General features: G+C 41.8%; 1 protein-coding gene across 4 annotated transcripts in view; it reads left to right on the top strand.

Annotated features, from left to right (window-relative positions):
* The window catches only part of ANKRD44 (ankyrin repeat domain 44), a 328,696-nt gene that overhangs the window by 186,105 nt on the left and 128,783 nt on the right, over positions 1-13,808 (top strand). For all 4 annotated transcript variants that reach the window (XM_081242878.1, XM_081242876.1, XM_081242877.1 and 1 more), the window contains exons 5-8: positions 6,188-6,388; positions 6,751-6,838; positions 9,579-9,721; positions 11,199-11,411. In XM_081242878.1, the coding sequence (XP_081099004.1) occupies positions 6,188-6,388; positions 6,751-6,838; positions 9,579-9,721; positions 11,199-11,411 (645 nt within the window). The remainder of the gene's footprint in view (positions 1-6,187; positions 6,389-6,750; positions 6,839-9,578; positions 9,722-11,198; positions 11,412-13,808) is intronic.

Below are 13,808 nucleotides of genomic sequence, written 5' to 3'. Positions count from 1 at the left end.
CAGTTTATAAAATTTGACATTGTTTATGCCTACAAAGACTCTGTATAGTCATAAAGCATTACTTTTCCATGAGTAATTTATGATCACTTAAATGCAATGCACATTTGAGAGTAAGAAAAACAAATATTGGAGGCAACAGTTTTTAAGGCACATGTATCCTATTTCTTCTCATCTTTTCCATGTGCCACAGTGTATGTTTCTACTTCTTATACAGGGTTGGAGTGACCTTTATAAAAGGAGAAAGTCATAAAAAGTAGAAATAAAATGACTGCAGATGCCATCTCCAATTCCCTACTGTGTCACATCCCATGACAGTTCCTCCCTCTGTCTATTATTTCTGTGTCTCATGTAGGACAGCCTACTGTGGAGTGTAATCCAGCAAGGCCTACAGTCCTAAGGCTGAATGCTAACTAGGCTGATCCCTCCACCCAGGAGAAATGCCGGAATCCTCACACATGCTTGTTCATTAAAAAAGAAATCAAGACTTTGAAGCAGCACTGCTCGCAGTGTGGCTTGTGACTAGTCTGAGTCTTTTTGTCTTTCCTTTTGTGACATGAGTGAGCATTTCACAACTTTTAGAGAAATTTGATAGAATAATTTCATGCCTGCTAAATTAAATGATAAAATAATTGAGTTTATAATTTGTCTTTGTCTTTTTTCATTTTATTATTCTTCTAATTACTCATGAATTTGAAATAATAATAATTTAAAAAAAACTGGCCCTTCACCACAGATAGTTTGAAAAGTACTGTTTTAGTATCCTTTCTTGATTCAGAAATTGTTCAGCTTCCCTTCTACCACATTAGCTTCTTTTTTACCTTGTAAATTTCTGTCAGCTCGGACTCCTAGCTGTTAATTTTTTTTTTTTTTTGCGCTACGCGGGCCTCTCACTGCTGTGGCCTCTCCCGTTGCCGGAGCACAGGCTCCGGATGCGCAGGCCCAGCGGCCATGGCTCACGGGCCCAGCCGCTCCGCGGCATGTGGGATCCTCCCAGACCGGGCCACGAACCCACGTCCCCTGCCTCGGCAGGCGGACTTTCAACCACTGCGCCACCAGGGAAGCCCCTAGCTGTTAATTTTTTAGTCAATGTGTGATACAGGAAAAGAGAGACTTCTTTTGATTACAAAAATCAGTAATTCCCTAAATAGCCATAGAATTACTTCCTCTTAAAACCAAGTTAAAATGCTTACAAGATTAAAATTTTTGAAAGAGAAATGAAACTTTGGAAAAGGAAATTGTAGTCTTTTTAAATCAAAGCTTCGTTTTTTTGAAAATATTGTATTACATTTCTATTAAATGTACGAAGCCAGTTTGGCAGGCTAAAACTTAAGAGTTTAAAAATGTAAATAACTAAGGAGAATTAACATTTCAAAGTATTTATGTCAGGGTGCTTGGCTGTTACTGTGTGCTGAGTAAGCTCGGACCTAGTAGAAAATGCATGAGCCCTTAAACCCAGGCTGGCAAACCATCTTCAGCCATCTTCCCTATACAGTGAAGCTGCCTATCAAATGAGGGGGCAATCCAGATGACCCCTGAGGCCTTTTCTACTTCTAATATCTGGTATATCTGTGAATTTAATTCCATAATCATTTTATACTTGCATTTTCATTTTTTCAAAAAAGGTTAATCCTTGGAAATTAAATAAGAACCCCTCCTTTGTATACTAAGTATTCACTGATAGAGTCCTTTCTTGTCAAGTAAGATGAAAACTGTTCAATTCACTATATAAGCAGATATGAAAGTAAAAATGGAGAATGGCAAAGTTAAAACATTTTATAAAATTAGAGAAATAAAAGTAACAGTTATTATAGGTGTCCTTGAACTGTGAAAGTGAGTGTTGGTACAAAAGACACGTGGTGAAATGGGCACTCACGTGGGAATTATGTAAAGTTCACATGAAAAGAAATTTATTAGAGACCCTACCCACTTCTTTTTTTCCTATCTGATCAATGAACTTGAACCTTTTCCTTTTCTAATTTTTTAGGTATAACCCATATGTTGGTCAGGGGCACCTAGCCTTCTAAATGGATATGACTGACTGGAAACCACTTGTTCAAAGTCTGATATTCTCCCAACAATTCCAAAGAATTCCTGGAGATTTAAGTTTTGGTTGCCTGGCTCCACAAGCCTGCTCTTGCTGCATTCATTAGGTTTATGCATCAGCTTTCTCCTCTTCCCTCTTGGCCTGTTGACTGTGTTCCCACCCAGATGTACACCTCCTCCCTGGGATGCAGGGCCACATCCTCTCTCCAGTCTCTCTGTCCTCATCCCTTCCTTCCTGCCAAGCTCTAAATGCTTCCCACTCTATTATGCAGAGCAATGCAACTCTGTTTGGCCCCCTCCCAAAATTCACTGTAGACCCACCATCACATAGCAAGAGCTGAACTCAGAGGCCTCTGACTCTTTTCATAGGACCTGCCCTCCTAAAGACTATTTGGACATAAAAATAGTATTTTTTCATGCTGGTAAATAACAAAATTTTATTTTAACCAGATTTGATCATTTATAGTTTGTGGTAATTCAAACAGAGAGCTAGTCCAGGGGTCTGCAAACTTTTTCCGTGAAGGGTGAGATAGTAAATATTTTAAGCTTTGATGGCTGCATGTGGTCTCTGTCACAAATACTCAACTCTGCTGTTATAATTTGAAAGCAACCATAGATAATATGTAAACAAATGAATGAGGCTGTGTTCCAAAAAAAATTTATTTACAAAACCAAACCAAAATTTATCTGATTAAAATATTTTTAGAAGTATTGTCTACTCAAGAACATGGTTTTTTTCCCCCACAAACTCTAAAAGCACTTATTTATATATAAACTATAACTGGCATATGAATGTATATTTTCTTTGCTTAAAGTATTGCTGTGTGTACAATGCAAATCATTCCTAAATATTCGTTTAAAAGTAGGGCCTCTCCTAGGTAATATCTCATTCACCTAGTCGCAGTTACTCTAAGAGCAATCACATTTTGTTACCTTTAAAAAACAAATTTCTCATGAATTGGTCTTATAAATTTGTGAAATGTTCCTGTACATTTTCTGTTTTGTTAGTCTATCCTGAATTTACATAATATTTAATGCAAAGCAAGAATCTGTACAAGTACAGTAAAATAATATACAAAGCAAAGGTATTAAAAAGATAGTATGTATTGTTATTTTGCTGTGAATGTGTGAAAAGGATATATATCATTTTTTATAGTACTGCTTTTGAGATGGTTATCTCCAACCCTTTTGGCTACGTATCGCAAAACTTTTTCAGCATGCATCTCCAGAATATGCATCTCATTTATTTATAAATTATATATAAGAACTACTATCATTAGATAGTATTTCAAGGCACAGGTGAAATATTAAAGTGAGGCTTTTCATTTGTCCTAGTCTTAAATAACCATATAGATAATAGACTTTTTTTACATATATATAAATTTATTTGTTTATTTTTGGCTGCGTTGGGTCTTTGTTGCTGTGCACGGGCTTTCTCTAGTTGCGGCGAGTGGGGGCTACTCTTCCTTGCGGTGCGCGGGCTTCTCATTGCAGTGGCTTCCCTTGTTGCGGAGTATGGGCTCTAGCCACATGGGCTTCGGTAGTTGCAGTACGTGGGCTCAGTAGTTGTAGCTCACGGGCTCTAGAGTGCAGGCTCAGTAGTTGTGGCACACAGGCTTAGTTGCTCCATGGCATGTGGGATCTTTGCAGACCAGGGCTCGAACCTGTGTCCCCTGCACTGGCAGGCGGATTCTTAACCACTGCGCCACCAGGGAAGCCCTAGATAATAGACTTTTGATGATTTCTCTGTTTTTGCCAAGCTCTTGTTAGATCTGATTACATTTGTCATTACTTTTACCTTGTAATGTAGGTGATAGAGAGCTTTCACGAGGAGTAGAGGTGTCCGCTCTGTGACTTTCACATCATTTATGCTTGCACTGGTATTATTATTATCTTTACTCTGTGGGTTCCTTGCATAAATCTTGTCCATTTTAGGGTGTTTTTAGTTTAAGGGTACATATTACAATCTGTAAATGGACTCGGCAGGCCATCACTCTGTATTTCAGTGCACTCAAAGTGAATGAATGGAGAGGGCAAGCCCCACCCCCCCCAGCACTGTGGAAGCCCCACCCCTCCCTGAGGGCATCTCCAGCACTGTGAGGCAAGATCTTCTATGGAGCTGACTGAGGGCAGGACGCCAATCCAGAAGTTAAATACCAGCTTAAATGCTTTCCTTCCCCCCCACCAACCCCGGTACGCGGGCCTCTCACTGTTGTGGCCTCTCCTGTTGCGGAGCACAGGCTCCGGACGCGCAGGCTCAGCGGCCATGGCTCACGGGCCCAGCTGCTCCGCGGCATGTGGGATCTTCCCGGACTGGGGCACGAACCCGTGTCCCCCTGCATCGTCAGGCGGACTCTCAACCACTCCGCCACCAGGGAAGACCAAATGCTTTCCTTTTTAAAGAAATAAAATATAAATGGAGGTTCCAATATTTTCTTCCCATATTACAATTGACTGCACATCTACATAAACTGCATAATTTATGAGATGAAAGTTGATAAAAATATTATTTTTCTCTTATTTAAATCTTAACGCTTATATTGTGATCTAGCTTTTCTTTTATTTTTTGTTCACCCACCTAGTTGTTAGGATAGAGCCTGACTAATGTTTCCCTCAATCTTCCATAGTTCTAACAGTGTTTTTTACATAGAAAGCGAGCATTAATAATAGATGTACTCAAAGACTATTTAATAGTCATTATCATCAGTTGTGCTGAGGATGGGTGGCATATATCTTTTTTTTTTTCCTTTTTGGTAATCTTAACAAATTGATTGTTTGCTTGGATCCTATCAGTTTATTGCCCTTTATTTATAGCATCTAAATAGAGTCCCATTGTTTTCTTAAAGTGTATTCTCTAATTTGCAAAGTTAACTTCTTTTTGCTCTCATTCTACTGTTCAGGTTAACCATTCATCTCAATATGTTGCCACTACTGATTCATGGAACATTTTTTTTATTTCATCATTTATGTCCCTGGTTAAAATGTTAATTCTGAGAGTTCAAATCATCTACTTTTTTGGGATTCTTTATATACCTGCATGATAAAGTTGATAGGCAGTCCAGGTCTTTGGGGATTAAGGTGGACAAGGGTAAGTTCTTTGTCCATGAAGGGTGACAGGAATGTGGTACTAATGCCTTTCATTGGTCTATTGATGACACATTGACAAGATGTCCATAAAGGAGCCAGGGACATCCAACTGGTCTCAGGGATGTCTCTAGACATAAAGAGAAACAACCGACAGCCATTCCCTTCTCTTGAGAGAAGCTGTGTCATTTACTTGACTAAATAGAAGAGTGTCCTCGATCCTGGCTGCATAACAGAGTCCCCAGGGAGCTTTACAGACATTCTGAGGCCAGTTAGAATCAATACAGAACCGTCATGTGTATTTTTAAGAGCTCCCCAGGTGATTCCATTGCACAGCCAAGGTGGAGAGTTATAGTTCAAGAGGCTAATAAGATGATGAGGTCAATAGAAGGAAAATCAAAAGTAGGAGGCTCAGTAAGGGTGAAGGGACTCAAGAGCAGAAAAAAAGTCTCATTTTAACATAGAAAAGATTGGGGAAAGAAGGAACAATTTTGTAACTTCAAGTTGAGGTGGTAATAGACATCCTCTTCCCTTGACTTCTTATTGATCACACAGGGAGGGTTGAGATTTGACCAAGAGAACCAAAGATTTATAAATTGATCCAAGAATGTCTGGAGAGCTTTGGGGCCTTTGGCTTTGGAAGATGGAGGCTTACTGACAAATATGGCTAACCTTGGAGGATCTTTGGGGGCCCTTTGGTCTATGGCTGTTTTAGCCTGCTGTGTACACTTGCACATGAGTGCTCTCGTTCGGCCTAAGGATACCTTATATTCTGTAAGGAAACCTTACACTTGGAAGTTTATTTGGTTTTGGAGTTTTGCCAGGGCTCTTGGCCTAACAGAGAAAGGGAGAGTGAATCTGTTTTAATCTGTGCCCCTCTTTTAATCTTCATCCCGTATGACCTTGCTTGTCTCAGAAGAATATACGTCGTGAGCCAGCCTGTGAGGGCAGGGAGCCTTTCCCTTTCTGTAGTTCCAGGGTCTGGTGAAGCATCTTATATGCAATAAGGATTGACTGAGTGTGTTTGTCAGTGACCCTGCAAATTCTGCTTTTGTTGTAGGAAGCAGTGCAAGTGTTGATTAAGCACTCGGCTGACGTCAACGCGAGGGACAAGAACTGGCAGACCCCGCTCCACGTGGCAGCAGCCAATAAGGCTGTCAAGTGTGCAGAAGTCATCATTCCCCTGCTGAGCAGCGTCAATGTCTCTGACCGAGGAGGACGCACAGCCTTGCACCACGCCGCTCTGAATGGCCATGTGGAGGTCAATGTCCTCATCATTGAGAACAAGAATCCTCCCCACAGACCCTCTTAGCCCCATGGGGAACCTAATCTCATGGCTGAGGCTTTTAGATAATGTGACAATAATATTTGTACACCACACCTTAGGCAACTGTACCTATTTTTAAATTTAGAGCCACAGTGAATTGAAAAAGTAGCCGACACCTCAGTCTTTTCCTCTGACACACATGCGGCAGGTTGGCCCTGGTATCTTCCTACTTTGAACTTCAGATCTCTGACCTGCCTTTAGATTGGACATTAATTTGGCTCACATCAGCTGCCGAGGGTGAGGACCCCTCACCATGACAGAGTATACACTTGATTTCACTGTCGGTTATCTTTCAGATGGTTAATTTACTCTTGGCCAAAGGGGCAAACATCAATGCGTTTGACAAGAAGGACCGGCGTGCTCTGCACTGGGCAGCTTATATGGGTAAGGATTCCATGAATGGAGAGCAAAGTGCAGAGAACTTGACCTAAAGAAGCCCCGGGTTTCTCACTGACCACGCAGGTTTTCTCCTGGGCGAGCCTGACTTCTTTTCAAGCTTGGGATTCAGTTGAATTAAGATTCGGTCCTTGTACTGGCATGCACAGAGCACTCTAATTGGGCAGTTGCTTTGTCAGAGATTTATTTATCCTACAGAGAGCAGGATGGGTGAATCATGGCATGGACTTCATTGAATGTGTTTCAATCTGGATTGGAAAGCTGCACAAATTGTGCTTATTTTAACTTGTTATGGCAGCAAAATAAGGTGTTTAAAAAGAAAGAAGGATGGGCTAGCAAAGCAAGGATGTAAATTTCATTTGTGTTTTTATTTATAAATATTCCTGAAAGAAACAAAAAGGAAGGAATAAAGGACAACACCCTGGCTGTCGTGTAGGTGGAGGTGCCCAGAGCCACTGTGGGTGATTCTGCTGCTCCACCGCCGACAGAGCTGGGGCTTGCTCCAGCTCGGGTGCAGAAGACAAAGGAAGACATTACACTTCTATGCTTTTCCTCTCCACTTTTGTTGGCACTAGTACCACTGACAAATGAGAGCCCTCAGAGAGTTTATTCTCAGTGTTGACTCTTGGGAAATGAAGAACTAAAAGAACTAAGATCCTTCCTTTGTGTTTCTAATGGGAGAACATCCTGCAATTAGAAAAGCAGAAAAGCAGGATTCTATCAGCACCAAATTATAAACACCCTGACTGCCCATCACAACACAGGAGATTGTGAAAGATCTACACAATGGGACACTATGCAGTAACTACAGTGATGATATCATTAGTATTTTTTTAACACAGAAAGATTCTGTGATATGTTAAGTAAAAACAGATCATAATACAGTATGAATAATACAATCCTCATTTTTGTTAAAAATATCTATAAAATGAAAACAACCTGGGATGTATTAAACACTGAAATATTAACTGAGTATCTCAAGGGATTGTGGATGATTTTGGTTTCCTTTTTTTTTTTTTTTTTTTTTTTGCGGTACGCAGGCCTCTCACTGCTGTGGCCTCTCCTGTTGCGGAGCACAGGCTCCGGACACGCAGGCTCAGCGGCCATGGCTCACAGGCCCAGCCGCTCCACGGCATGTGGGATCTTCCCGGACTGGGGCACGAACCTGTGCCCCCTGTATCGGCAGGCGGACTCTCAACCACTGCATCACGAGGGAAGCCCGATTTTGGTTTCCTTTTAACACCTTTTTGCCTTTTCTGAATCCTTTTTAATAAGCCTACGGACCTTTTATTATCATAAAAAATAATAATGTTAATTGTGGGGAGAAAAAAGAGAATGGGTTGGGGCAGGGATGAAATAAATTCTGTGGCTACAGATAGGCCTGAGTGAATTCTTGGACTTAAAAAAACAGAATCTTGGGCTTCCCTGGTGGTGCAAAAAAAAAAAAAGAATTGAAATCTGGCTAAAGAGGTAGTACAGCATAGTGATTCAATGTCCAGTTCTGTGGACAACCCCCCCTCCAAAACCAGAATCTTAAGATTTTGCATGCATTATCCTTTTTTACAAGGTGACATGGACTTTCGAGTTGTTTGAAGCAGGTTGGATGTCTGCATGGTCCCTGCCGGACTGGAGCCAGTGAGCTTTTGCCAGATGATGTTTAGGCAGAGCACACACTAAGCTAGTGTGACGTGGGACTCAAAGAACCTGGAGTTTCACGTTTGTTCTTTGCTGATACACGGCTAAAACATATGTGTAGAATTGCTTTAAAGCAGTAAAGTTACATTTTTGTGTGTCATCGGGATACAAATAGGAAAACATATACAGATGACTATCTTTAGGGAGTAAGGGACAAAACCAGGGCAAAGAGCTTAAGATAGCACCACCAGTAATTCAAAATAGTTTTTTTCTGTATATAAGTCTTCATAAAACTAGCCAAGACAAAACTCTGTCTCTCTTGTACACACACACACACACACACACACTTTAGGCCCTGGAGCCAGTACTCATCTTCTACCCTTCAGTTATCAGCAATGTTTAGAGCAATGATCTTGAAGCATCAAACAATCTTTAGTCAGGAAATAAAGATCAAGTACATTTATCGTTGTATATGTAGCAAGATAGAGAACAAAGGAAGATATTCTAGAAAATATGCCAACAGGAGTTGAAACTAGAAGGGTTTTCAGTTTAGCCAGCAATTCATGAGAATTTGAAGTTGAACCATATGAAGTTGCCATTTTTGTGGGCCCAAAAAAGAGTCAAACAGCAGCAGTTGCATATGATTCAACAGTAATCTGGAGTTGTTCTGATTAATTGATCTTTTTTTCTTTCATTAGTTTTTCCAAACCAAATGGTCATTGTTAGACTTTTCAGTGAAGAACGGCAATTGGTTTCAAAAGCATTGCTTTCATTTGACATGTTTTTTTTAGTCTCTGGTTCTAACATATTGGCAGGACCTCCTCATTATTTATTTGTAAACAGGCACTGATCTCCTTAAAGAGAAGGCTCACATGTGAATCATCTTCTTTCTTCCCACAGCACTTACATGATGCCTGACACATAGTACGTACTCCCTAACTATTTGTTGGATATTTGCCATGAATCAGCTTTTTATAAACAGCTTAGCAAAATGCTGGTGGCAATAAAAGCTGATGGTGATAATTCAGGTGGAATGAATTGTCAAATTGTCCTATAAAGGTTAAGGACGTTTTCTGCTGCTTTGTTTCTACAGGCCACCTGGACGTTGTGGCGTTGCTCGTTAACCACGGCGCGGAAGTGACGTGTAAGGATAAGAAGGGCTACACGCCCCTGCATGCAGCAGCCTCCAATGGGCAGATCAGCGTTGTCAAGCATCTCCTGAATCTGGGGGTGGAGGTGAGCTATGATTCAGGCATCACCCCATGGTGCATTTGTGGGTTTTCTGTTGTTCTGAAATTAAATCCTGTCTTTGTGGGTTTTCTGTTGTTCTGAAATTAAATCCTGTTTACATTTTAATTCAAGAGGGGAAAAACTCTCATTTCTTACCATCCTGTCTTTTTTGAGTTTACATGGGCAACTGGTGAAGGGCAATGGGGCATATGCTAAGTCATAGAAAGCCAGAAACAGACTTTCTATATCAACATAGAGAAATATTTTAACATCTATGATACATATCCACCAGTCATTTTTAAAAGACTGACGGGGCCTCCCTGGTGGCGCAGTGGTTGAGAGTCCGCCTGCCGATGCAGGGGATACGGGTTCGTGCCCTGGTCTGGGAGGATCCCATATGCCGCGGAGCGGCTGGGCCCGTGAGCCATGGCCGCTGGGCCTGCGCATCCGGAGCCTGTGCTCCGCAACGGGAGAGGCCACAACAGTGAGAGGCCCGCATACCGCAAAAAGAAAAAAAAAAAAAAAAAAAGACTGACGAGGTTTCATCATCCCACCTTTAGAACCTTGCCTTCTAAATCGTGGCTTCCAAGCAGAAATGAATGAATGAATAGCAGGACAAACATGCTGAGCTGGAGAAGTAGACCTCACTCCATTCTCCTTAGGTAGCAGGGCAGGAGCAGTAGTGAGGCTGTCCCGGAGGAAAGGAAAACCAAGCTGCAATAGTGAGATGGTGATAACAGCAGTCAGGGCAGGTCTGGGAGAGCAAGAGGGAGCTGGGGGCTAAATAACCAGGGCAGCTCCACAGCCCAGCCACCAGAATGTGGCCTCTTGAGGTGTCAGCAGAGCGAGTTCTGAGTTCAGGCCCCACAGCAGCTCCCTGAGCACCTCCCACCCTTTCCTCTTCTGTTCACTGTTGAGATTCGGGCTCTTTTCTTGCTCCCCCGATTCAGTCCTCCTCTGGCGTTTTTTTTTTTTTTTTTGCAGTATGCGGGCCTCTCACTGCTGCGGCCTCTCCCATTGCGGAGCACAGGCTCCGGACGCGCAGGCCCAGCAGCCATGGCTCACGGGCCCAGCCGCTCCGCGGCATGTGGGATCCTCCCGGACCGGGGCACGAACCCGTGTCCCCTGCATCGGCAGGCGGACTCTCAACCACTGCGCCACCAGGGAAGCCCCTCCTCTGGCGTTTTGAGACAGCTTTGCCTTTCCCTTTTTATCCCTTCCCTAGCTGAAAGATATCTTCCCACGAATGGAAACCTCTCACTCTTCCTCCCAGCTCACTTTTTATCACTTTCACGTTTTGCTGATCTTTACCTCCGCGTGAGAAGCCTTCCCAGGATGACCATGCTGGGGCAAGAGTAAGCTCTGAATGATCACACTGACAGATGGGTGTTTCCTTTCTCCAGCACAGCCAGTAGGCTTTTGGTGGGAAATGGAGTAAATTGGCTTCAGTGCTTTTAATCACCCATGTTGGACTCATTTGCAGATTGATGAAATCAACGTGTATGGAAACACGGCCCTCCACCTGGCCTGCTACAACGGGCAGGATGCTGTAGTCAACGAGCTGACCGACTACGGTGCTAACGTGAACCAGCCCAATACCAGTGGGTTCACCCCGTTGCATTTCGCTGCTGCCTCCACACACGGTGCTTTGTGTCTTGAACTACTAGTAAACAACGGGGCAGATGTTAACATTCAGGTATGACTCTCTCTCAGTCTCCCTCTCTCAGTGTGAAGTACCTTTGTGTTGAGCCTCTGTTTGAGCAAACTCACCTGCTATAAATTACAATTAGTGAATTGTAACTCTAAGCATCCTGATTCTTGTGGACTGATCCTATATTGCCATGATGTGGAAACTTCTGCAGCAGTGGTGGTACCAGTGGATGACACTGAGGTTCTAGCCACGTGCCCTTGGTAGCTTAGTGAATATACGGGAGCAAATACTGGGTCTCAGGGATGTGAACTTGGCCGAGATTCTAATACTGAGGTGAATGTTGAGCTGATAGGGCAGAGATGCTGAGCATGAAAAGGAAGCCTAACCTAATGATCTCAGGTCTGTTTCCAACCCGCAAGGCCCTCCAAGGAGTTTCTCAAATGGCTTCCTGGAGTAAACCCCAGATAGTGGCTTCAATTATATGATATTAATCTGGTTTTAATGGTAATTCCTTTACTCAGCAAACTTACTGAGGACTACCTAGTGCCCTCTGTTTGGTACTGGATGTATACTCCAAGGTGCCCTCAAGGAATTTACGATATGGCAAGGAGATAATGTACTCAGATAATCATGGGGCAAGAGAGAATGTCATGAGTGGCATGAGAAATTAATAAAGTGCTGCAAACTATAAGAAGTAAGTATTGACTTGCTTTTTGCTTGGGCATCAAAACTAGAGATTGCTTTTGAGCTGAAGATTGATATCAGTTGAGATGAGGAGGGATAGAGAGAATTTTAGAGAGGACATTCCAGATACATAGAATGGCAAGCAAAGGAGTTGAGAGGTATTGATAGGTAAACTTTAGGTAACCAGTCTGCTCACTGTAACAGATAACCAAGAGGAACTTTTGCAGGTAGCCTTCATGATCCAGGTTACGTCACTTGGATGCATTTAGATTGTAGCAGAATATCCTGATTTATACCAAGTGACCTTGTTTGCATCCTCAGCTTCACTTCTCCCAAGCACACAGGAATTGTAAAGCAAGGTCCCAGTGTATTCTGTCTCTGCTTTTGAAAAATTGTTATTTCCAAGATTTAATTTCAAGAATATTGGATCAGTCTATTTTAATGATCTTCTCTATTCACTATTAAAGTCCTCATATTTTTTCATTTAATTTATAATAGTGGGGAAATATGGGACAAATTCTCAGAATAGTGATTTATTGTGATTGAATGGAGTACAAATCATATGAAAGAAAGGAGCCAGGAACAAGCTGAAATGTGACCTGACCAAGAATGGGCACTTATCTACTGGCCAACGAGTTGGGGCCTCTATAGGGTGTGGGTCCGCTAATCATTATAGAGGCCACATGATCAGAACTGAGCATTAGAAACAGTAATCTGGCCACAGAAAACCAGAGACAGAAAACATAAAGAAAAAAATGTATATATGACTACATAAAAATTTTAAACTTTTATATAACAAAACAAAACAACAAAAAAGACAAAAACAAAAACCTTAACATAAAATTGAAAGGGGAGCAACTCGGAAATTTTTCTGCAATATACATATAAGCAAGGAGTTAACATATTTAATATGTAAGAGCTCATAAAAATCAATAAGAAAAATTCTGATAGTCTACTAGAAAATATGGGCAAATGCAGATCACAAGAGAGAGAATACAATATCCATTAAACTTATGAAAAGATATTCAGTGTTGCTAGTCATTAGAGAAATGCAAACTAATACTTTTATAATACTAATACATTAATATTTGCCTTTAAAATTGGCAAGTATCAAAAAGACTAGCAATGCCCCGTGTAATCAATGAAAAATTAAAATTCAATAAGTAAATATGATCCAGTTTTATAATTTCAAAAAGTATGTGTCTATGTATGTGCATAGAAAGAGAAAAATATCTGGAATCTACATCAGTATCCTAGCAACAGTTATCACTCCAGCGAGGCAAAATTATGATTTGGGTTTTTAGTTGCTTTTCAATATATTTGTTTTAATCTTCTTATTGTGATGCCATAAGCATGTGTTATTTTTATATCGAAAAGAAAAAAAAGCTATTTTCATTTTTATAAAAAAAAATTTCAGATATAGTGGACCTAGGGAGGGGACAAGTAGAAGGTAACTGGAAGTCAATGAAATGGGTCTGGATAAGAGGTAATGAGGACAGGGGGACGGGGACAGCCAACGGAGGTAGAGGCTTTGCAGAAAGGAAATCGCTGGGATTTCATTGGACAAGAGATGGAGGAGATAATGATGAGTATAAGAGTTGAAATCTGGGCTTCCCTGGTGGCGCAGTGGTTGGGAGTCCACCTGCCGATGCAGGGGACACAAGTGCGTGCCCCGGTCCGGGAAGATCCCACATACCGCGGAGCGGCTGGGCCCGTGAGACATGGCCACCGAGCCTGCGCGTCCGGAGCCTGTGCTCC

Source organism: Mesoplodon bidens (assembly GCF_964165515.1).
Source record: "Mesoplodon bidens genome assembly, chromosome: 8".
NCBI classification, from domain to species: domain Eukaryota; kingdom Metazoa; phylum Chordata; class Mammalia; order Artiodactyla; family Ziphiidae; genus Mesoplodon; species Mesoplodon bidens.
Note: the sequence above shows the minus strand (reverse complement) of the source record. Positions and strands in the feature narration are given on the sequence as shown.